The sequence below is a fragment of the Cryptotermes secundus genome, unplaced genomic scaffold (assembly GCF_002891405.2).
Source record: "Cryptotermes secundus unplaced genomic scaffold, Csec_1.0 scaffold51, whole genome shotgun sequence".
Classification (NCBI taxonomy): Eukaryota; Metazoa; Arthropoda; class Insecta; order Blattodea; family Kalotermitidae; genus Cryptotermes; species Cryptotermes secundus.
This window is the reverse complement of record NW_019737980.1, coordinates 46,767-66,040: the sequence shown is the minus strand read 5'-3', so window position 1 is coordinate 66,040 and position 19,274 is coordinate 46,767. Positions and strand designations below refer to the sequence as shown.

General features: G+C 39.4%; 1 protein-coding gene across 8 annotated transcripts; it reads left to right on the top strand.

Moving 5' to 3' along the window:
* Nucleotides 1-134: 134 nt before the first annotated feature.
* On the top strand, nt 135-18,246 carry LOC111870502 (F-box only protein 30). Of its 8 annotated transcripts, none has more exons than XM_023862840.2 (7): nt 135-410; nt 5,211-5,703; nt 8,555-8,767; nt 10,996-12,055; nt 13,634-13,769; nt 15,103-15,203; nt 17,694-18,246. In XM_023862840.2, the coding sequence occupies exons 2-7, from the start codon at nt 5,271-5,273 to the stop codon at nt 17,809-17,811; spliced, it is 2,061 nt and encodes a 686-aa protein (XP_023718608.1). In that variant the 5' UTR covers nt 135-410; nt 5,211-5,270; the 3' UTR covers nt 17,812-18,246. The 8 variants fall into 8 exon arrangements, with proteins under 8 accessions (XP_023718608.1, XP_023718610.1, XP_033609757.1 ...); XM_023862842.2 differs by having other exon boundaries at nt 393-420; XM_033753866.1 differs by having other exon boundaries at nt 410-493; nt 5,211-5,313.
* The last annotated feature ends 1,028 nt before the right edge of the window (nt 18,247-19,274 follow it).

Below are 19,274 nucleotides of genomic sequence, written 5' to 3'. Positions count from 1 at the left end.
TCATTAACAAGAAAAATCGTAAATGTAACATTGACACAGCCATTGCAGAACCCTAAAATGAATAATGTAGGGTCTGTAATCTGAAAACTTTAGTTTTAACCTTTGTAACTAATTACTTGCGTTTCATAAATCAGTGCAGTGCATTTTCAGATAATTATTTCCGCTCTTACACTCTACATTAATTTTCTTCAGGCTCTGCAGCATATAAGATATATAAGGTGATATAAGATCTATGATCGGTCAATGATGAAAGTCACAGACATCTACATGTTGTAATCCGTGATAAGTATTAAGCTGTTATTCCTTCCGTGTTCAACATTTCACATCGTTTAGTCAACTGTATGGTTCATACCGGTTCAAACCGTTCGTACCTCAGCCGGTAATCTGTGATCTAACACCTGGTTGAAGTTGTAAGCGTTGGTGATTAATATTTTGTATTGTAGTTGTCATGATAGTATAATATAAGTTTCAATTATTTATATAAGAAATTTTGGTGAGTTTTTTGGCTGGAAGTGTTTATTTATACGATGTTATGTACAGTCACTTAAGGAAGGGAATTTTAAAATATGACAATTCTGTGTATTCCAAAGAACACTGTCAAACTGTGGTTGTCACTCTGCTTTTGGTATAGCCGTACGCATTTTGAAAGGATAGTTTTCTTTCAGATATTGATTACGGAATTATATATATTCTTTTTTACCAAAAAAAAAAGTGCGAAAGCCCCATATTGTATAACTTTATATGTAAAATTAGATATTGCAAGACAAATGAATTTGAAATATGAAGTGATGTTTTTGTCATGCAGATGAATTTCGGCTTGACAGGTCATTGCCATCACTCTGAAGTCAGAATTGTAATAAACGTTATTTCGTTCATTTTTTCGTATCCCTGTCTTTAAGCTGTTTTACTTATACACAATTGGGAGCGGTTTTCTTAAGCAGCCGCAAGAATTGTAATATATTAATTTATTTTAAATGTCGAGACTGCATATCATCTGATGAGAGGTTGATAGGTGAATAATGAAAAGGTCTTGAAGCGAAGTGGTTGTGGTCTAATCGAGATTCTGCCCTGGCATATGCCTGGAGGGATTGGAGGAAACCACAGAAGGCTGAACCAGTGTACTGGCTGAGTATTGAACAGAGTGTCGCCACAAGTACAAGTCTGTAAATTTATTGCTAGACGAACCTGCTTGGGTCTGTTGTTGAGCAATTCTTGATATGGTCCAGAATATAGTGTAACCATTGAACTGCAAATGCCTAATATTCTGAAAACTGAAATTTGGCTTACGTCCGTCTGGGGCGAGTACACTGATGATGGTTTATTGCTGTGAGTTGTTTTGCAGTCTTTTTTTTAATCAAAATGCATGTGACGTGTGTAAAACTGTTTAGAGTGTGGTGAAGTGTGCATCAGCAGATAAGTGCTATGTTACTCAATTTCAAAACAAGGTAATGTGTAAGATACAATTTCTTCATTCTGAAACCCTCACCAAAATGTCTCTTTAGTATTGGTTTAATTGTGGTTCATTTCCTACATATGTGTTGAATTCATACAACTTTATGCATTACCCATATGGGTCAATAAATATGTCCTTTCTAAAGGAAGTTATATATATATATAATACTAGAACAGGATATATGTGTATTATATGCAGTGTGTAACTGAAAGGTGCATACAAAATTTACCAAAACAAAAGAATGCCCATATCAACGTGTGTCTGGAAACATTTAATTTGTGAGTTATAGTGGAAAGAAAACTGTTGAGACACCAGCAGCAGTTCGGCATTAATGTGTGGACAGGAATTGTTGGTGATTGTTAGGACAGCATATTTTGCTACATCAGCTTAGATTTCCTTTTATATGATCTGCCAAAGCTACTGGAAGATGTACCACTGGCAGTGAGAGCATGAATATGGTGCACGCATGATGGTGCTCTAGCACTAGCCATGCTGTGCAAGATGTTCTCAATAACACGTATTGTTACTGATGAAAATACAGAAGAGGACTAACTTTATTGCCTCCACACTTGCCAGATTTGAATCCATGTATGTGCAGCTCCTGTTGACAATGAAGATGAACTTCACCATCACATTGTGGGTGCCTGTCAGATTCTTTGCAACTGTTGTGACGACTTTCAATGCACGCAGTGGTCCATGATATGTGTCAAGGTGTGCATTGAAAAGTGTACTCTTTCATCTGTAAGTCACATATTTTTCAGGACACATGGACATATTTTCTTGTTTTGGTATGTGGAACTTGTGCCCAAAGTTTGGCTGCACCTTTTGCATACACTTTGTATATATCCATAGAACTTTATGGGTACTCCTAAGTGCCAGTAATATGCCCCTTCTAGAGGAGGCTATATGCAAATACATATCCTCCTAAAATGAAATGTGCGCTGCATGCACACACACACACAGAAGGGGTTGAACAAAATAATTAAAACGCTATGTGTATAGATACTGTACACGTTTCTTTATTAATATAGTGTTGGCCAACCTTTTGCCTTCAATACAGCTGCAGTTCTTCTTGGAATGAACTTGTACAACTTTTGTACAGTCTGTAGTGAAATTTTGTACCACTCTTCTTGAAGAACATCTTCAAGCTGCTTTAGAGATACTGGAGGTGGGAATCTGTTCCACACTGTACTGACCAGAGTGTCTCAGTGATTTTCAAATCTGATGCTTCTGCTCACAAGGAAAGATGTTGAAGTTCACCTTCATGCTGTTCAAACCATGACTGAACAGTTCCAGCTGTGTGAATGGGGGCACTGTAGTCTTAGAAAGCTGCATTGTTGTCTGGAAATAATGTCTGGATCATGGCATGCGCCTGATTATCCAAACCTGTCCACATACTTCATCATTACATCATGGGCTGTGTTCCAGTGCCAGTTCGAGACTGTAGCAGAGCGCCACTGCTGGACGCACTTGGTGGAATCCACATGCTTGATCAGCTTGCAGGGCCGTGCCACCTACTTGCTACACGGAGTCCCGAAAAGAGTGACCNCTTCATCATTACATCATGGGCTGTGTTCCAGTGCCAGTTCGAGACTAGCAGAGCGCCACTGCTGGACGCACTTGGTGGAATCCACAAGCTTGATCAGCTTGCAGGGCCGTGCCACCGACTTGCTACTTGGAGTCCCGAAAAGAGTGACTTGAGGCCCTGGAGGACAGCTTTGAGGATCAGTGCCTGGTTGGAGCATATTGCAGTCAGCTATAAATGAGGACCCATGGTAACAGGGAATCTTTGCAAGAATTTACCACACCTGTGGAACAGCTGGCCCACCCCACCTACCTTGCACTACCCATGGACCATATAAAGAGGGAGACAGGTAAGGCGTTCGATGACTGGGTAGAACATCCCACCATTAGAACCCAGCTGCTGCTTGGAGGAGAGAAAATGGTGAACGAGGCTCACAGGCAGGCTGTCAAGCTGCAGACCATGCTCCACGCAGCCAAGCCAAAAGAAAACGAGTGCCAGTACATATTGGGGGAGCCGAGCACCCCCAACCGGGCAAAGAGGCCAAAGACAATCGGCATGCTGGAGCCGTGGTGAGCCAGGCAACTTTGGGGTAACTGCCCTTATGGGAGGAAAGCAGAAAACGACAACCGGTGCGGGAAACGAGACAGAAGTTTTCCTGGCGCTGACTGTGAGGTGGCACCCACTGAAAGTGTTAGTATTCGTTGCTAGTATCACAAACAAGTTCATCTTGGGGCTGGACATGTTGTGCACATGTGAGGCATCTGTGGACCTAGGGCACCAAACACTGTATCTTGCAGAAGAAGAGGCAACGCTGTGGTGCCCCACAGCCAGTGATCAGCTGATTCCTGCACACTGTGAGAGAGTGGTGATGGCTTGATTGGAGAGCCCCCTTGGAGTGGAAAGTGGCCTGGTGTAACCTAGTCTGGAGGCCCATCTGCCCGAGGGACTCTGCATAGCCATGACCGTGGTCGGAGATCACTCTGAGGTACTAGTGAGGGTCCTGAATGCTACCCGCCTTGACCAGAACCTCACAAATGATCACCTCTGGAACAGTGTGAGCCAGTCATGTTGGTGGCCCCACCCGATGTTGAAGAATCACAGGTCCCTGAAGTTACAGGATGTGATTGCAGAAGCCAGGCCAAACCCGAGTGACACTGAATCCTGAGAATTGCATGAGCTCCTTGCCGAGTACAGAGACATTTTTGCGTTGGAGAGCAATGACTACAGATGGACTGGCAGAGTGTACCACCATATTGATGTGCAAGAGTCCCATCTGATCTGCTAACCCCGAGGATGCTTCACCTAGCAAAACAACTGAATGTGGGTGAGATGCTTGAGGACATGTAACAATGTGGGTTTGTCAGTGTGTCAGACAGACCCTGGTTGTCCCTTGCCATTCTTGTCTGGATGAAGAAGACTGTGTTCTTGATGGCAGTTCAGAGTCATGCGCTCTGGCCTCTGCAATGCTCTAGTGATGTTAGAGTGATTAATGGAGACCATCTTAAGAGCCCAAACTTATGAGTCATGTCTTGTGTACCTGGACAACAGATCATGATTGGCCTCACATTCCACGAGCACCTGCTCGACCTTCGGAAAGTGTTCCAACAGTTCCAAGAAGCCCATCAAAAGCTCAATTGGGAGAAGTGTCAACTCTTTGAGAATGACGTATGATACTTCGTACATATTGTGTCACCTGAGGGGATAACCACCGACCCCAAAGAACAAACACAAGATCAGAAGCTTCCTGGGTCTATGCACCTATTATGGATGGTTTATTTCTGGTTTTGCCAACATTGCAAAACCACTAACTAAAGTCATGGAGGTGAAGTAAGCCATCCAGTGGACACCAGAAGTGGAGGCCGCCTTTGGATTGTTCTAAGTACTCGTACTTTTTTTTTTGAGGGGGGGAGGTCACGGGTTTGCATTTCAGCCCAGAGACCCGCTATTCTCGCAGGGTCTTTCTGTAGTTTTCCTAAGTCTCTCCAGGCACATGCCATGATAGTAGCGCAATGTTTCCTACAACCGCTTCCTTCGTTATTGTTTCCAATTCATTATTCACTAATCATTGCACTGTTGAATGCTATATAGTCTCAGCTGCTGACAGAGTTTTTAAATAAACTTCTCCATTATGGATTGCTCTTTCCTCCTTTAGGTTCTCAGTTTTTTCTTTTGGAATGTATGATAAATATTGTCTACTTTCATAATTTGTACTGTTTGTTTCCTTCTTTACAGCACATTCATGAAAGGATTTTGCTGATAATTGCACTTTGATTGGAGGGGCTGAGTGACGGAATGTTAATGACTGCAATGAGAGAGTTAGTGGAAAGCAGCAAAAGTGAGCAAAACAATGATGTTGAGAGAAGTGTTGGTAGCCACTCCCACTGTGACACTTGTATTAAAGTGACCAAATGTATGATGCAGCCAACTCGTAATGAAAGCTGTGAGATAGTGACGTGTGAATTGAGTTGTGGCTTTCGCTTCCATGCTTGTAAATTAACTGAACATAAACTTCTGTGTGCTAATGAAAAAGTTGCTTGCATAAATGCGGGCAATGGCTGTCCTGTTACTTTAGTACGCCACCAGAGAGCAAGACATTTGGAAACTTGCCCTGCAAGTGTAGTTACGTGCAGCATGGAATGGAACCGATGGCCAGTATGCTCCCAGGAACACCAAATGCATGTTCCATTTTACTTAGTGAATTCACAGTCAAAGAAAGGACAGTTAGGTATGTAAAGTAAAAAAGCAGAACTAAAGATAGAAAATGCCAAGCGGTTTGATTTGTACAAGCATCTCCCACAAAGCAAATACAGGTTTGAGACAGAAAACTTCAGGCTTGAGTCTAGTTTTCTGTCTCTACCAGCAGTATCCCCCTTTTCTCAGCCCATCACCAGAGTGTAAGCTTCTATATTACTGGGTTTTTGGACTTTGTCCATTGTCTGGTATTAAAAAAAAACGGGAACACATTTCAGAAAATGGATCTGTTTCCATCCATAGGTGAGAAGGGAGACACCTACTCTGATGGGTCCCTTCGAAAGAGCTGACCTCCCTCACTTGAGGATGTAAACATATTCAGTTTCCAAAACATTGCATTCTCTAATTTTGTAGAATAATGGACAATGGACGAAGTTGAAAAACCCAGTAATTCGAGTGCTATGCACCATTGTCAGAACCATTTATAATCTACTTGTAGATATCTCATTTGTATATTCCTGATATATTGAGAAGTATCAGCTGTTTTCAGTCTTATCTAAAATAATCACATTTCTAACACATCACACCATGATAAAAGATTAACGAGAACCAGATATGCTACTAAGGGCAAGGAGGAGAACAGAAGGTAACTAAATCAACAACTTGAAGGTCAATCCGCTCATTGATGATATAATTATAACAATGTGACCTGCAGCCAGACTGTGATCACATGTTTCACTGTGATGAATAATAATATAACCCGATCTAACTTAACCTAACCTAATCTAAGAGACAGAAGAAATTTGGTTGTGATATTCTGATTCACTATGGACATCTTACTTTCTGCATGGCGCTTCATTTCCAGTTTGGGCTTTGAATGGTTTTCTGTCTCCTTGACCAAGAAGGTTGATGAATGATTCACTGAGATGTTGCAAACCCTTTTCTTTTAGAAAGTCGTATAGGTTGACCCCCTTCAGCCATGTTCTTAGCCTACCCCACCATGTAAAAGTCAAGGGATGTCAGCCACAGTGCACATAGGGGTTGGGGAGCATGTGGACAGCCAAATATATGGCAGGAATATGTGGAAGAATGTCCTTGGAGCTTAGTCCAGCCATTCATTTCTACCAAGATAACTTCTGTGAGTGATTTGTGGTGTACAAATCTGAACTGGTAGATGTTTGTTGGGAATTACTCTGCCATCCTATATATGTACATTCCTCACTTTTCAGTAGCAACATAAACAATGAATGATAATGACATTTGAAGTATTATAGAAATATTTGGTAAACAGGTGTTGTTGAACGTGCACGAGAGAACGTTGCAGTGATTAATTAAGTATACATCCAGTTCACGTCAATGTGAAATGGTAATTTATGATTTTTTTTTTTTGCTTTGTCTCACATAGTAATAGTGAGAGTTAATAAAATGAACAGTGCTTGGTACTAAGCAAGAAAGAATCGTACAGGTACAGCCACAGACTTAAGTTAGAGTCCATATGAATCAAAGCTGGTTGTGATGATAAAATGTCTGTAAAATATATACTGTGATGACTCATATTCTTGTTGCAGAATAGAGTGTTTGAATTCCAGATATTAGAACTTAAAGCTGTCTTTGACTTACAGTGCCTGTACAATTTTGTTATATAATTTTATACATACGGAATGTTGAAAGCCTTGTGCAAATTGAGTACTGGTGTGCACCTTGGAAAGACGAGTCCCAACATCAGAGTTACTTTACGACTTGTGGTTTATTGCCAATTAGTTGGTCTTGGTGTCAAGCCCCTTGGGACTTATTACGAGAGTTTTTTCCCTTGCTCAACCCTTGCTTCCACAGTCCTTATGTAACATCTCTGATGAGAATATGGGTTTGCTTCTTATGAATATGCTTGGCCTTTCTCAGGTGTACATATCACACATGTCGTATGTGAATGAGAATTCTTCCTTTTGCACTAGGCTTTGCAAAGCAGATCATGCCTATCTTGCGTATCTGATGCTACAACAGCAGCTTAGTCACTTGAATGGTTTTAAGTTTGACCACCTCCAACTTTTCCTTAAGTCTCTTATATTTCCTGTCTGGCTTTGCTTTGTGTACTGTGAGCAGAGGTGATCTCTCAAAGTCAAAGTCAAAGTCACATTGCAACCGACAGTCAGTCAATTAGTCAGTAAGTCTTGGTGTCGAGCTCCATCTGGGGCTCATGACCAGATATTTGTTATGCTTTGACAGTTGCGGTCCTGCTTTTGTGGTGGGGCCCTCTCTGATGAGAGGACGGGTCTGTCTTTTGCATATGCTGCTGGCCCTTGCCAGCGCGGTCTTTCTCGGGTCCGAGTCCCTTGGGACTCGCGACCATTTTTAACTGTCAGATTTGAGACTTCCCGTTTTGTCGCCTCCTACAACTCGCAGGGTCACGGTGGAGGTATTCGACCCCGCCTCCACACGGGAGAGATGATCTCTCATGACTGGCTGTCTGTTATATAGCCTTGACATGGGCTGCATAGAAAACACTATTTTGTCTGGCAATGGCCCAACAGTTCCTGCATTCATTGGTGCAGCAGAGAGTTGTTTACTGTGCAGTTGCCTAGACACACCCATCTCTTCTGGCTCCACTTCTGGCCTTACAAATATCCCCTGTTTACAGAACTTCAGTATCCACAGTCACACAGTTCACTATACACATACATTATCCACTGGTCAACATTATTAACTTATGCAGAAAAACTTTTGGAGGTGCTGCATGTTTATTATCTTCTGACATGTATATATTGTGTATTGATCCTGCTTCACACTTAAAATAACAGCAAGAAACAAAGAATAATAAGATAGTTTGATACATTTTAACATAATAGATTTAAATTAATGCCACATAAAGGTATGTGTGAATTATTCAGATTTGGCATTGGTTCTGCGTGATCAGAGGCGGCTGAATGATTGGATGAAAATGGCATGTCAAACAAGACGTGTGGTACAGAACAGCTTGACAAAGTGTTTCCCAGCTGCACCTTCCCAGTCCTGGCCATCACGGGAAGGAGAGAATCATGTTTTTGTATCTGGTGTTACTGATGAGGATGAAAAGTCGTGGGAATGCAAGAAGGCACCTCCTGGTATGTTATAGTATCTCAACTTTTCAATTCTAATCTGATGGAACTGTTGTAAATTAAAGATAAAATTTGCAACCAAGGACTAGTTCAAAATATTCATGTATTAATATTATACTGTATTTCTGTCTGTGATCACAATTCTTTATTTATTATCAGACCATAAACATGATTGGGTGTTATGTTTGCTTCCTGAATGTGTGCCATATATGAAAGCTGTTCTGCAGTTATTTCAGCATAAAATGTATTTTGGAATACAAACTGTGTGCATTATTCTGAAACTGTTAAGCATCATGGTTTATATTAGAAGTATCAGCAACTGATATATGGATCAGGCATGCCTTCAAGTAAAAGAACCCAATGTAGTGATACTACTTCAAAGTGCAGTGTCTTTCTTTGTAGCTTGGTGTATCATAATATACAATCAGCATTCATGGTAAGTAGACTGGTCTTGTCTTGTCTTGTATTGTCTAAACTTCCATGAAGAATTAGACTGTATGGTTACATCTGCAATATTTGTAACAACATTCCGAAGAAACAAACAAAAAAAAAAACTCTGTGACTTTAGTCTACAAGCAAATTACACTTGGTCGTCGACTTACGACCAGCCGTACTTACGACCACAAAAAATGAAAAATAAAAGATAATTAAAATGTAAAAGTTTTTAAAAATAAATTATAAAGATGATAAAAAGATTAGAAAAGTTAAAAAATACACTTGGTCGTCGACTTATGACTGACTTCTGTTCTGACTGACAGGTCGTAAGTCGATCTGGTCATATGTCAGCCATATATTTATTAACAGTATTTTTTAACCTTTCTAATCTTTTTATCATCTTTATAATTTATCTTTAAAAAAATTTTACATTTTAGTCATCTTTTATTTTCCATTTTTTGTGGTTGTAAGTCCATGACCAAGTGTACTGTTAATAAATATATGGCCAACATACGACCATTTTGACTTACAACATGTCAGTGAGAACGGAAGTCTATCGTAAGTCGACAACCAAGTGTATACTGACCGAGCGACTGCCACTTGTCGGTGAAGTTAGTACCAACTTTTGTGAATAGAGATTGTCACATGGTCAGCACAACGAATCCCCATGGCCATTAATTTCAGTTTTCTAGACCGTAGTCGCTATTTCCTTGAAATAGCTCCTCAATTATAATCACAAGGCTGAGTGGACCCCGTTCCAGACCCACTACTTCTCAGAAAAAATCTGGTAGTGCCAGGAATCTAACCAGGACCTCTGGATCTGTAGTGAGGAATTCCGACCACTAGACCACAGGGGCAGTCATATTCCTAAGAAACTCAAGATATAATTGCAGGCAGTCCTGATTTTTGTGTTCCAGCTGTAACAGCCTCATCGAGCTGATCATAAAAAAATTACATTTTTTCATTGATTTTAATAAGCTTCGCCAGATTAACATATGCAGTTCACTTTCCACATACAGAATGCATCTTAGGTTGGTTGGTTGTGAAGAAATTTGATATTGAGAACCTACATTGATCACAATACTTAGAAACTTGTAATAACTGAGATCTCTCTTCTTATCTGGTTGTCTCCTTGCAGACTGGTCACAACTTTATTTCCTAACTATCTAGCTTATCTCTGCAGGTACTCAAAATTGAAATCCTAGGCGACTGTATTCAGTGGGCCCTGAAGGGCATATAAAATTCAGGATAAATACCCCTTGTAGGGTAAGAGCTTGTAAATTTATAAACAATTTTTGCAACCTTAATGCTTTTTCCTGTCTAATGTAACAGAAGATAGTAAAATTTAATGTCTTGCACCATGTTTAATGCACAGAAATTAACTGCAAGTAATGCTGCAAAGCTGTAAATATTGAAGAGATCCCTATGTCACAGCCCTGGCTAGAGAATCATGGGCAGTGGTTGAACATTCTGGTGAATGATGGTGTATCCTTTTTTTTTTTTTTGTTTAATGTAATTAAATAATATTAAAGTTCCTGGCATTGATGGGCATCGTTTACCCTACCTTTAAGACTGTGATGTGGATTTGAGTATAAGAAACACTGGATATTCAGGAAACCTGCTATAAGGTTCATGCAAATTTTGGGCAGCATTTTCCAGGAATGAAAGTATGTCTTGTACTTCATGAAACCTTCATAAAATTTGGTAATAGGGCTTGGAGACACAAAGAAAAGTAGTCTTCTGCTTTTACTCTCTCTTGATGAAAAGTTATATACAGTGCTGCGTTTTCTTGTTTTCAGGGCTTCAAAGCAGTGTTTGTGGAGAACTGTATAAAGTAACAAGGGGCAGTGCCAGTGGTTCAAATATGGATACTCTTGCTCAGGTTACCGCAAAGTCACATTCTTCAGAATATAATGGTACACCAGAATTTACATATCCTGACAACTCTGATACTCGAGAGAACTCAGTTTATGGCGTGGAATATCATAACAGATTGCCTCCACCACTTATCAGTGGAAATTTGAAGAACCAGACTGACCAAAATATGGTTGAAAATTCTCATGATCTGTGTCCTGAAACCAATAAACTGATTATGAATAATGGTCGGAGTGAGTCACCACCACTTGGTCTTGCTCCGAGATCATCCGGTTCTGTACAATACTTTGAACTGACTCAAGGTGTCAGGGGGACTTTGTCATGTAATTTAAATCCTATTGAATCAACATGTGAACAGAATGGACATTTTAGAGTACATTTTGTGAATAATACTCAAGTGAGTGAAGTAATTTCTTCTTCCATGACAGATAATGTTAGGCCCATCACTTCCCCTCCCCCATACAACCCTCCAGCAGTTGTTTCCTTAGGTTTGGATCTCACTTTAGAGACCATCACACGATATCAGTCAAAACCAAATGATATGTACACCTTCCTTTGTGGTCAAGAATTTCGTCGAGATGAATATTGTTGGCATTACAAGAATGTTCATAATGACATTCATGGTGGTTTGAATGGCTGGTTAGAACACCGTTGTCCATTGGCACATTATGGTTGTATGTACAGTTTGCGTCGATTTTACCCGACTGTGAAGGGAGCTACCGTGATTCATAATGAAACTCTTGAGAGTTTTGGAGTGAAACCATTTGTTCCTTATGACATTCCAGTGTTGAACCGCTGTTCCAAAGTCACTAAAAGTGTTGTTCAATCAGTATCTCATAAGAAGTCCAACAATTTTTCAGGTTTACAGTTACAAAATTCAGATAATACTCAAGACTGGTCTGTGATATCTTCTCAACATGTGGTATTATGTCAGCTTCCATTTGAAGTACTCAGGCATGTATGCCGTTTTCTGGACTCCTTCAGGTATGTATATTCAAAATTTGGCTATATCAGAATGGCTGTAGTATGTATGGAGAGATCAAAGGTTGGCCCAGTTCACCAGCTAGGCAAAAATTCTACTTCCAAGAAATTTCACCATGAGGGAAATGACATCTACCCAAGCCATTGTAATTGCTTTGAACCAGCTTACTTATCACATAACATACAAGACACAAAATGCTGTCTCTTACATAGTACATAGATAAGGTATAATTACTGTTCAGATTACTCTATGACATGAGGAGAAAGTAGAAAGGTGAGTAGGAGAGAATATAAATGAATAATTCAAATAATATTAGAACTTGTTGGTTTTGAATTTTCATTTGTCACAAATGAGCAGATAGGTAGTTTGTCAAGTCTGACATATACGAGGGGATACCCAAAAGAAACCGAACTTATTTTTTTTAAACTTATTTTTTCAAATTTTAAGCACAAACCTTCAATCCCCTTCAAAGTACTCTCCACTTAAATTTTAAGCACAAACCTTCAATCCCCTTCAAAGTACTCTCCACTTACACTAATACACTTGTCTAGTCTTTTATTCCATTTTTCAAAACATTGTCTAAATTCATCTTTTGAGATGCTTGACAGCGCCTCCATCGTTTTTTCCTTCACATCAGCAACATCAGCAAAACGCTTTCCTTTCATGTCTCTTTTCATTCGAGGAAACAAAAAAAAGTTTTGATCATTTTGGGACTCTTCTTTCAAAGCACAGCATGCTTCCACGCGACCTTGTTTTTGTTCAGCAGTCAGCAGTCGTGGCACGAATTTCGCAGCCACCCTTTTCATTCCCAAATCTTCTGTCAAAATTCGCTGAACTGAGCTCCAAGTCACTCCTGACAGCTCCACAATTTCTTCAATGGTCCGTCGTCGATCTTCCTTGATGATTTCACGAATTTTTTCAACATTTTCATGTGTTCGGGCCGTGGAAGGACGACCAGAACGAGGTTTGTCATCAATTGACATTTCACCATTTTTGAAACGGGAAAACCACTCAAACACTTGAGTTTTCCCCATAGCATCGTCCTTGTACGCCGTTTTTAACATTTCAAGAGTTTATGTTCCACTTTTCCCGAGCAAAAAGCAGAATTTCACCGCCGCACGCTGTTCACAAAAATCAGCCATTGCAAAAACGACGATCACACAAAACGGTTGTCACTATAAACTCTGCCAAAACTAGTCCTTACCTTCTGAAGCAACGGTAGTCGGCTTATCGACTCAGGAATGTTAGCTCTATGCACTCATAGCAGCAAAACGCGGTACTACAAAAGCTCTGCCCACAACAAAAATTAGTTCGGTTTCTTTTGGGTACCCCATCGTATGTTCTCTGAGTTTATTGTTGACACCTAAAGGCACAGATAACCAACATGCATGTTTGACTCTAGGAGCTGAATGAAGTTATTTCAAGAAACTCTAGCTTCATGCACATTATTAGCAAAGATAGAAATACTGTGAAATATGGTTCAGAAGGGAGTGAACTCTGTGCATGACCCGTGAAGATCCCCCTCTGAATGAAACTTGGTCAAATTATGTGTTATTTACATATGTTTTACCTTGTTTTAGCTTGTGTAACTTGGCTCTGACTTGTCGTCGTCTGCGTGAGGTATGTTGTTCTTTGCTGGAGGAGAGGGGGCTTGTGGTCCAGCAGTGGAAGAAAAGGCATATTGGATCCCGAGTTACATGGACAATTGCTTATAAGGTAACCAGAATTGTTCCCACTATTAAAAATTTTATGTTTAAAAATGTAAATAGACACTCAATAAAATAATAATGTAAAATAACTCAAAATAAAGAATGTAAAGGGGTGTACATTTTCGTTTGTTAAGGGGCATAGTTGAAGTTTAATATAATTGAGGAAAGCCTGCCAGTCATTTCATTGCAGTGTGTAGCATTCCTGCCCATTCTTTGCCACATGCTTAACTAATGCAGGCTTAGGTCTGAAAATCTGGATCTCAGCCCTGGGCATTGTAATTTAGCCTATTTAATTTTATTTGTTTCATTCTGGCGTGTCACACTAATATTATGAAAAAAGTTAAATAGTTCCGTTCAGTGTGACTCGTTAAGATTTTCTTATTTCAATAAATATAAATAGAATTTATACAACAAATAAATATCTCATATAAGTGACAGAATCTGTTCTTATGACTTCATCATTCTGCACAGTATGGTTAATGTCAGTTTTTATCACTCTTTCTGAATTCCTACACTTATAATTGTCTCATGGTCCCATTAAAGGGAACACATGTTTTTTTTATTGGTAGTGGGGTGGGACTAAGTCCCTTGTACTGCGGCCACTTCTGGCCTATTGTACCAGCCCCAGATGATAGGTGAGAGTGATTGTGGAGCAATTGGTGGAATGAAGGTTGGCAGGGGAAACCGAAGTACTTGGATAAAACCTGCCCCAGTGCCACTTTGTCCACCAAAAATCCCACTTAACCAGACCCGGGATCGAACCTGGGCAGCCGTGATGGGAAGCCAGCGACTAACCGCTTGAGCTATGGGTGGCCGAAAAGGGAAAACATACTGAACAGAGGAATTATAGACCCCTTTCTCAATCTGGAAAGTAGGCTAATAAAAAACTGAAGTTTATAATTGAACATGCAGAACTGATATTTAAGAATGTGACAGCACACATCTACAGAGACAGTAGCTGCATTGTCTGTGGACTTACAGCAGACTATGTTAATATCACATGGGAACAGGTACTCACAATGCAGAAAAAATAGTGATATAGTTGGTCAGATCTTTTCATAAACCAACAGTAGTACAAGATATTTCATTGACACATATAGGAGAAAATATTGATCAGGTGAAAGCTTATGCTAGCAGTGGGTTTCCAAAGATTACAAAATATTTCTTCCTTATAATGAACACCTAAGTTTATAGAGTTTTGTTCTGAAGGATATATGGGAGTCAATATGTATATAAATATAACATGTAATACTGTAATTTATTAAATCTACCTTTCCTCTTAACAATTTATATTTGAACATTTTTTCAGTAGTGTTTCTGAATAACGTCTTACGTTTCAGCGGTGGTTTTTCAGCACAGCTTTCACACCTGTACGTGAGTGGGGATTTGAAGCGGAGGATCACATGTCAAACCATTTAAAAAGTTGTGTATGCTTTGAAAGGCAAGTTAGACTCTTTATGCAATTTCTGTGTTCTATTATTTTGTTAACAGAATTTTCTCAAGGCAGTGTGGGACAGTTTTTAACCCACCTTTCTCAAGAAAGTAAGGAAGGTATGTGGAAACTTAACACGAACTCGGAAGGAGGTAAGGAGAGATAAGTTTACAAGATCTGACAATTAAATAACTGGACTGTCAGTAACGATAGTAAGTGTGTTCACTTTCACACTTTATTCACATATTCCCTAGTGTGCCATACTAGGAACATTGCAGAAAGTCCCTTCACTACTGTCATCACATTGCCCTAAATGTCTTCAAGTGATCAAAATTACATCTTTTTGAGGAAATTTGTACATTTTTTAAGAAGAAAAATCGACACAGGGCCAGGTCAGGTGAGTACAGATGTCTGAATGCTGTTTTCCCTACCCCACCGTCCTTCCAAAACCCAGTTTACTAAATGTTCTGTATCAGAAATATCACTATCATGGTGCACTTCTCTAGTTCTTTTTCATGAATGCAATTCACGAACATGCCAAAACATGGAGAAAAAAATGCCTGTTTGGTTTGGAGGAACAAATTTGTTATATTATATTTAAAAACTGTAGGGTTGTATCTGCTTGATTAATATGGCTCAGTGTGCAGACCAGTGAAGGGCTCCTGCTAACATAGTGATGAACCTTTGTGTTCCATAAAATGCTAGGAGATTCTTGAGTAGCTGAGCAACTGGTGGCTTGTCCAGAAGGGATCAGCATTGTGGAGTTAATTGTATCTAAGAATTTATCACAAGGAAGATTACAATACAAGGTATTATTTTTTTGATTTGGTTGGTGGTCTGACATGTTTCAGCAGTTAAATGACATCTTCATGGGTATCCATTCTATAAGTACATTAGGAAAAACTCTCTTATTGTTAACTTAACAGTATTATACACAAGAACTCATAAAAGCTATTAAAAATCTAGTCTCATAATTGAGGTGACATCATGTTGTAAAATAAATTAATACTAAATTCTATTTATGCCATTCAACAGTCTTGATGTTCCGGTTTTGTGTAGAAATTTATGGAAATTCTTTTAAAAATGAATGATGTTATCAGGCATTTGCTTCATTGTAGTTTAGGGGGCCAATATGTTCTGCAGAGAATGCAAATTTGTAGGTTGTATGTAAAGTTGTCATCATGATGTATGTTATCTCTGGCCTGATCCACTTCCAACCAGGCTAGGGATACTGCTGAGACTTTTCTGTTGGCCTATAATTTTGACATAGACCCACTTCAAGTTCACATTTCTGTTGAACTGTCATAGTTTCTGTATTCGTATTCAGTTTTTGCTATCTTTCAAACAGGGAATTGAGAACCATTTATTACCGTTTCATTCACTTTCTTTCACATTTGTTTCAATTCTTGTTGGACAGTGAGATCATTGATTCACTGTAATATCTTTATTACCCATAAATTTTATGACAATATTAATGGCAGTTCTTTCCAGTTCCATGCAAGATGTGTTGTTGAGTTTCTGTTGTAACTCATATTTTTAATTAACGAACAATGTGCCAGTAAAAGTGTTACCACAAGCGCTGAACAGTCTAAACTGACAACAGACTGATGGATCACATAGTCATGTGCTCTAATACTGGCTCACCACCGTTGCTACTTGTGCCACAGAAACATCANCTATACTTTTTCTTCAACCCTGAAGATGGGGGCGATACGTTCCTCCGAAACGTCGGTTAACACCACATATACACGGCGCCAAATCCCAGAAGACTGCTTTCTTCATTATTCACATTATTCAATTTTCTTGCCTTGTGTGGTATTCTTATTTCCTGTCTTTTGAAGACATTTTTACAAGATGTATGAGAATGTGAATCTGGTTTTCAGAGCAAACATTTTTGTCATTGGGTCATCTCTAATCAGTATTACTTCTGATTTTAATCTCTGTGATCATTCCTTATGGGGATTTCTGAAGAACAGTGTCTACAGAAATACATGCTCTACATGATTAAAGATTTGAAGGTAGGGGTTATACCTGCTGTGGACAGCTCCACTGAATGAACAGTGGCTGCCGTTACAGAAAATTTGATTCACCATCAGCAAATTTTTTTTTTTAATTGAATTGAATTTATTTGATAGGACTCATGTATTGAGAGTTTTTATGTGAATAACAAATTTCTGTGCTTCATTAGGGTTGTGATATCAGAACCAATGCTTCTAAATGGAGTATATCAAGAAATACAGACTTTAAAATTAAGATACCATATTATATGAACCAGTACCAGAGGTTCACAAAAACTTATGCTCGAACTAATGTTGTGAATTGGTCACAAGGATGTTTATGTTGTCACATTCACATATTACTTGTAAAGGAAATGATAGAATTCTGAAAAAAAGGAAATTGTAAGAATATATTGAAAAATTATGTTAATATCACCACATTTAATGTGTAGGGAAAATAAATCACATTTTTACATGTTATATTAATGATATTTTATTACAGGTATGTGGAGTCCAAACCATTGTTTCACATGTTTGGTGAACAGCCAGCTCCTGCCCTTCTTGCGAAACTAATGGCCAACTGTGAAGAAAGTCAAGAAATTACAGTTAAAAAGAGCTAAGAAAGGGACTGGAACATTTTGTAGATCGTATTGTTAGTACAGGGAAATTATTTGAGAGCTTGTTCCAAGTTGTTTGGTCATTTAGGTAGTAGCTCTGCACACTACTTGTGTCAGATCAGTTTGCACACATTTGGACTTGTGGCATGGTGACCAAACTAGTAGGCAAGTAAACTTATCCAGATTACAGCAGATGTGAAAATGTTCTCTGCTGTTAAAGTCCTAGTATCTCCATGAAAAGTTTACATTCATTGATTGAAGTTCCCTTTGTGCTAACAATTTTGAAATCCTGGTCTTCTTCCATGCAAGACACTTGAAGGATTTTTGAGAAGAATGTTCAGGCCTAATACCAGCTTCAAATTTTTTTTGCAGCTAGGACTCAGAATTTTGATTAACTCTTCTGTTGTCAAATAATGACTGTGCCCCTTTTTATTTATGATNTGCCACAAAGTGGTTCCTTCATCTTAGGAATTAAGTCATAGTCACAAAGGCTTAAGTCCGGGGAGTATGGTGGATGGTACAGCACTTCCCAGCCCCATCGATCGAACAAATCAGCCACAGCTTGCGCTGCATGCAGCCAAGCATAGTCCTGCAAAATGATGGGTGGGTTCTGCAGAAAGTGTCACCACTTCTCTCTCAAAGCTGGTCGCAGGTTGTGTTCCAAAAATGAACAGTAATACTGCGCATTGATGGTCTGTTGTTGGAGAACTGTATGCATTAGGATAACACCATCACAGTCCTACATGAGAATCACTATAACTTTCACATTGCTGGGGTTCTGATGAAATTTTGATTTTGTTGTGACCTGTAATGATGCCATTCATTTGATTGGCATTTAATTTGTGGCTCATACGATTTGGCCCATGTCTCATCCAGCATAATGATATGGCGTAAGAAAGCCTCTCCTTCGCACTCATAGCATTCTAAGTGGTTACGAGCGGCGTCGTACCATAGCCATTTCTGCATTTCCGTCAAATCATGCGTAACCCATCGTGATGCAATTTTTCTCATGCTCAGGCATTCCTTCAGAATATGAAGCACAGTCATATGCGCTAATCCTGTCTCTTGGGCCAGCTCATGAATTGTATGGCATTGATCACTCTCTAGTAATGTGTCTTCACTGACAATAGGTCGACCTGGCCGACACATGTTTGCCAAATTTTGGTGTTCCTCGTTGAAGGCTTTTACCCACCTTGCCACTGATCTGTAAGGCAATGCAGATTCCCCGCAAGCCTCTTGAAGACTTTGATGACACTGTTGTGTTGTATGGCCTCTGGCACATTCAGTCTTTATCCAACTCTGTTGTTCCTGTTTCGAAAACATCGTGACAATGCTACATGAGACCGCCAGCTAACACGAGGCTCTATTCTACTCATCACTGCGCATGCACATGATGTAGGAAGGGAGAGTCCATTTGTCTGAGGTAAGGTAGGTATGTAACTAATGTGTGGTATAAACAACATTAT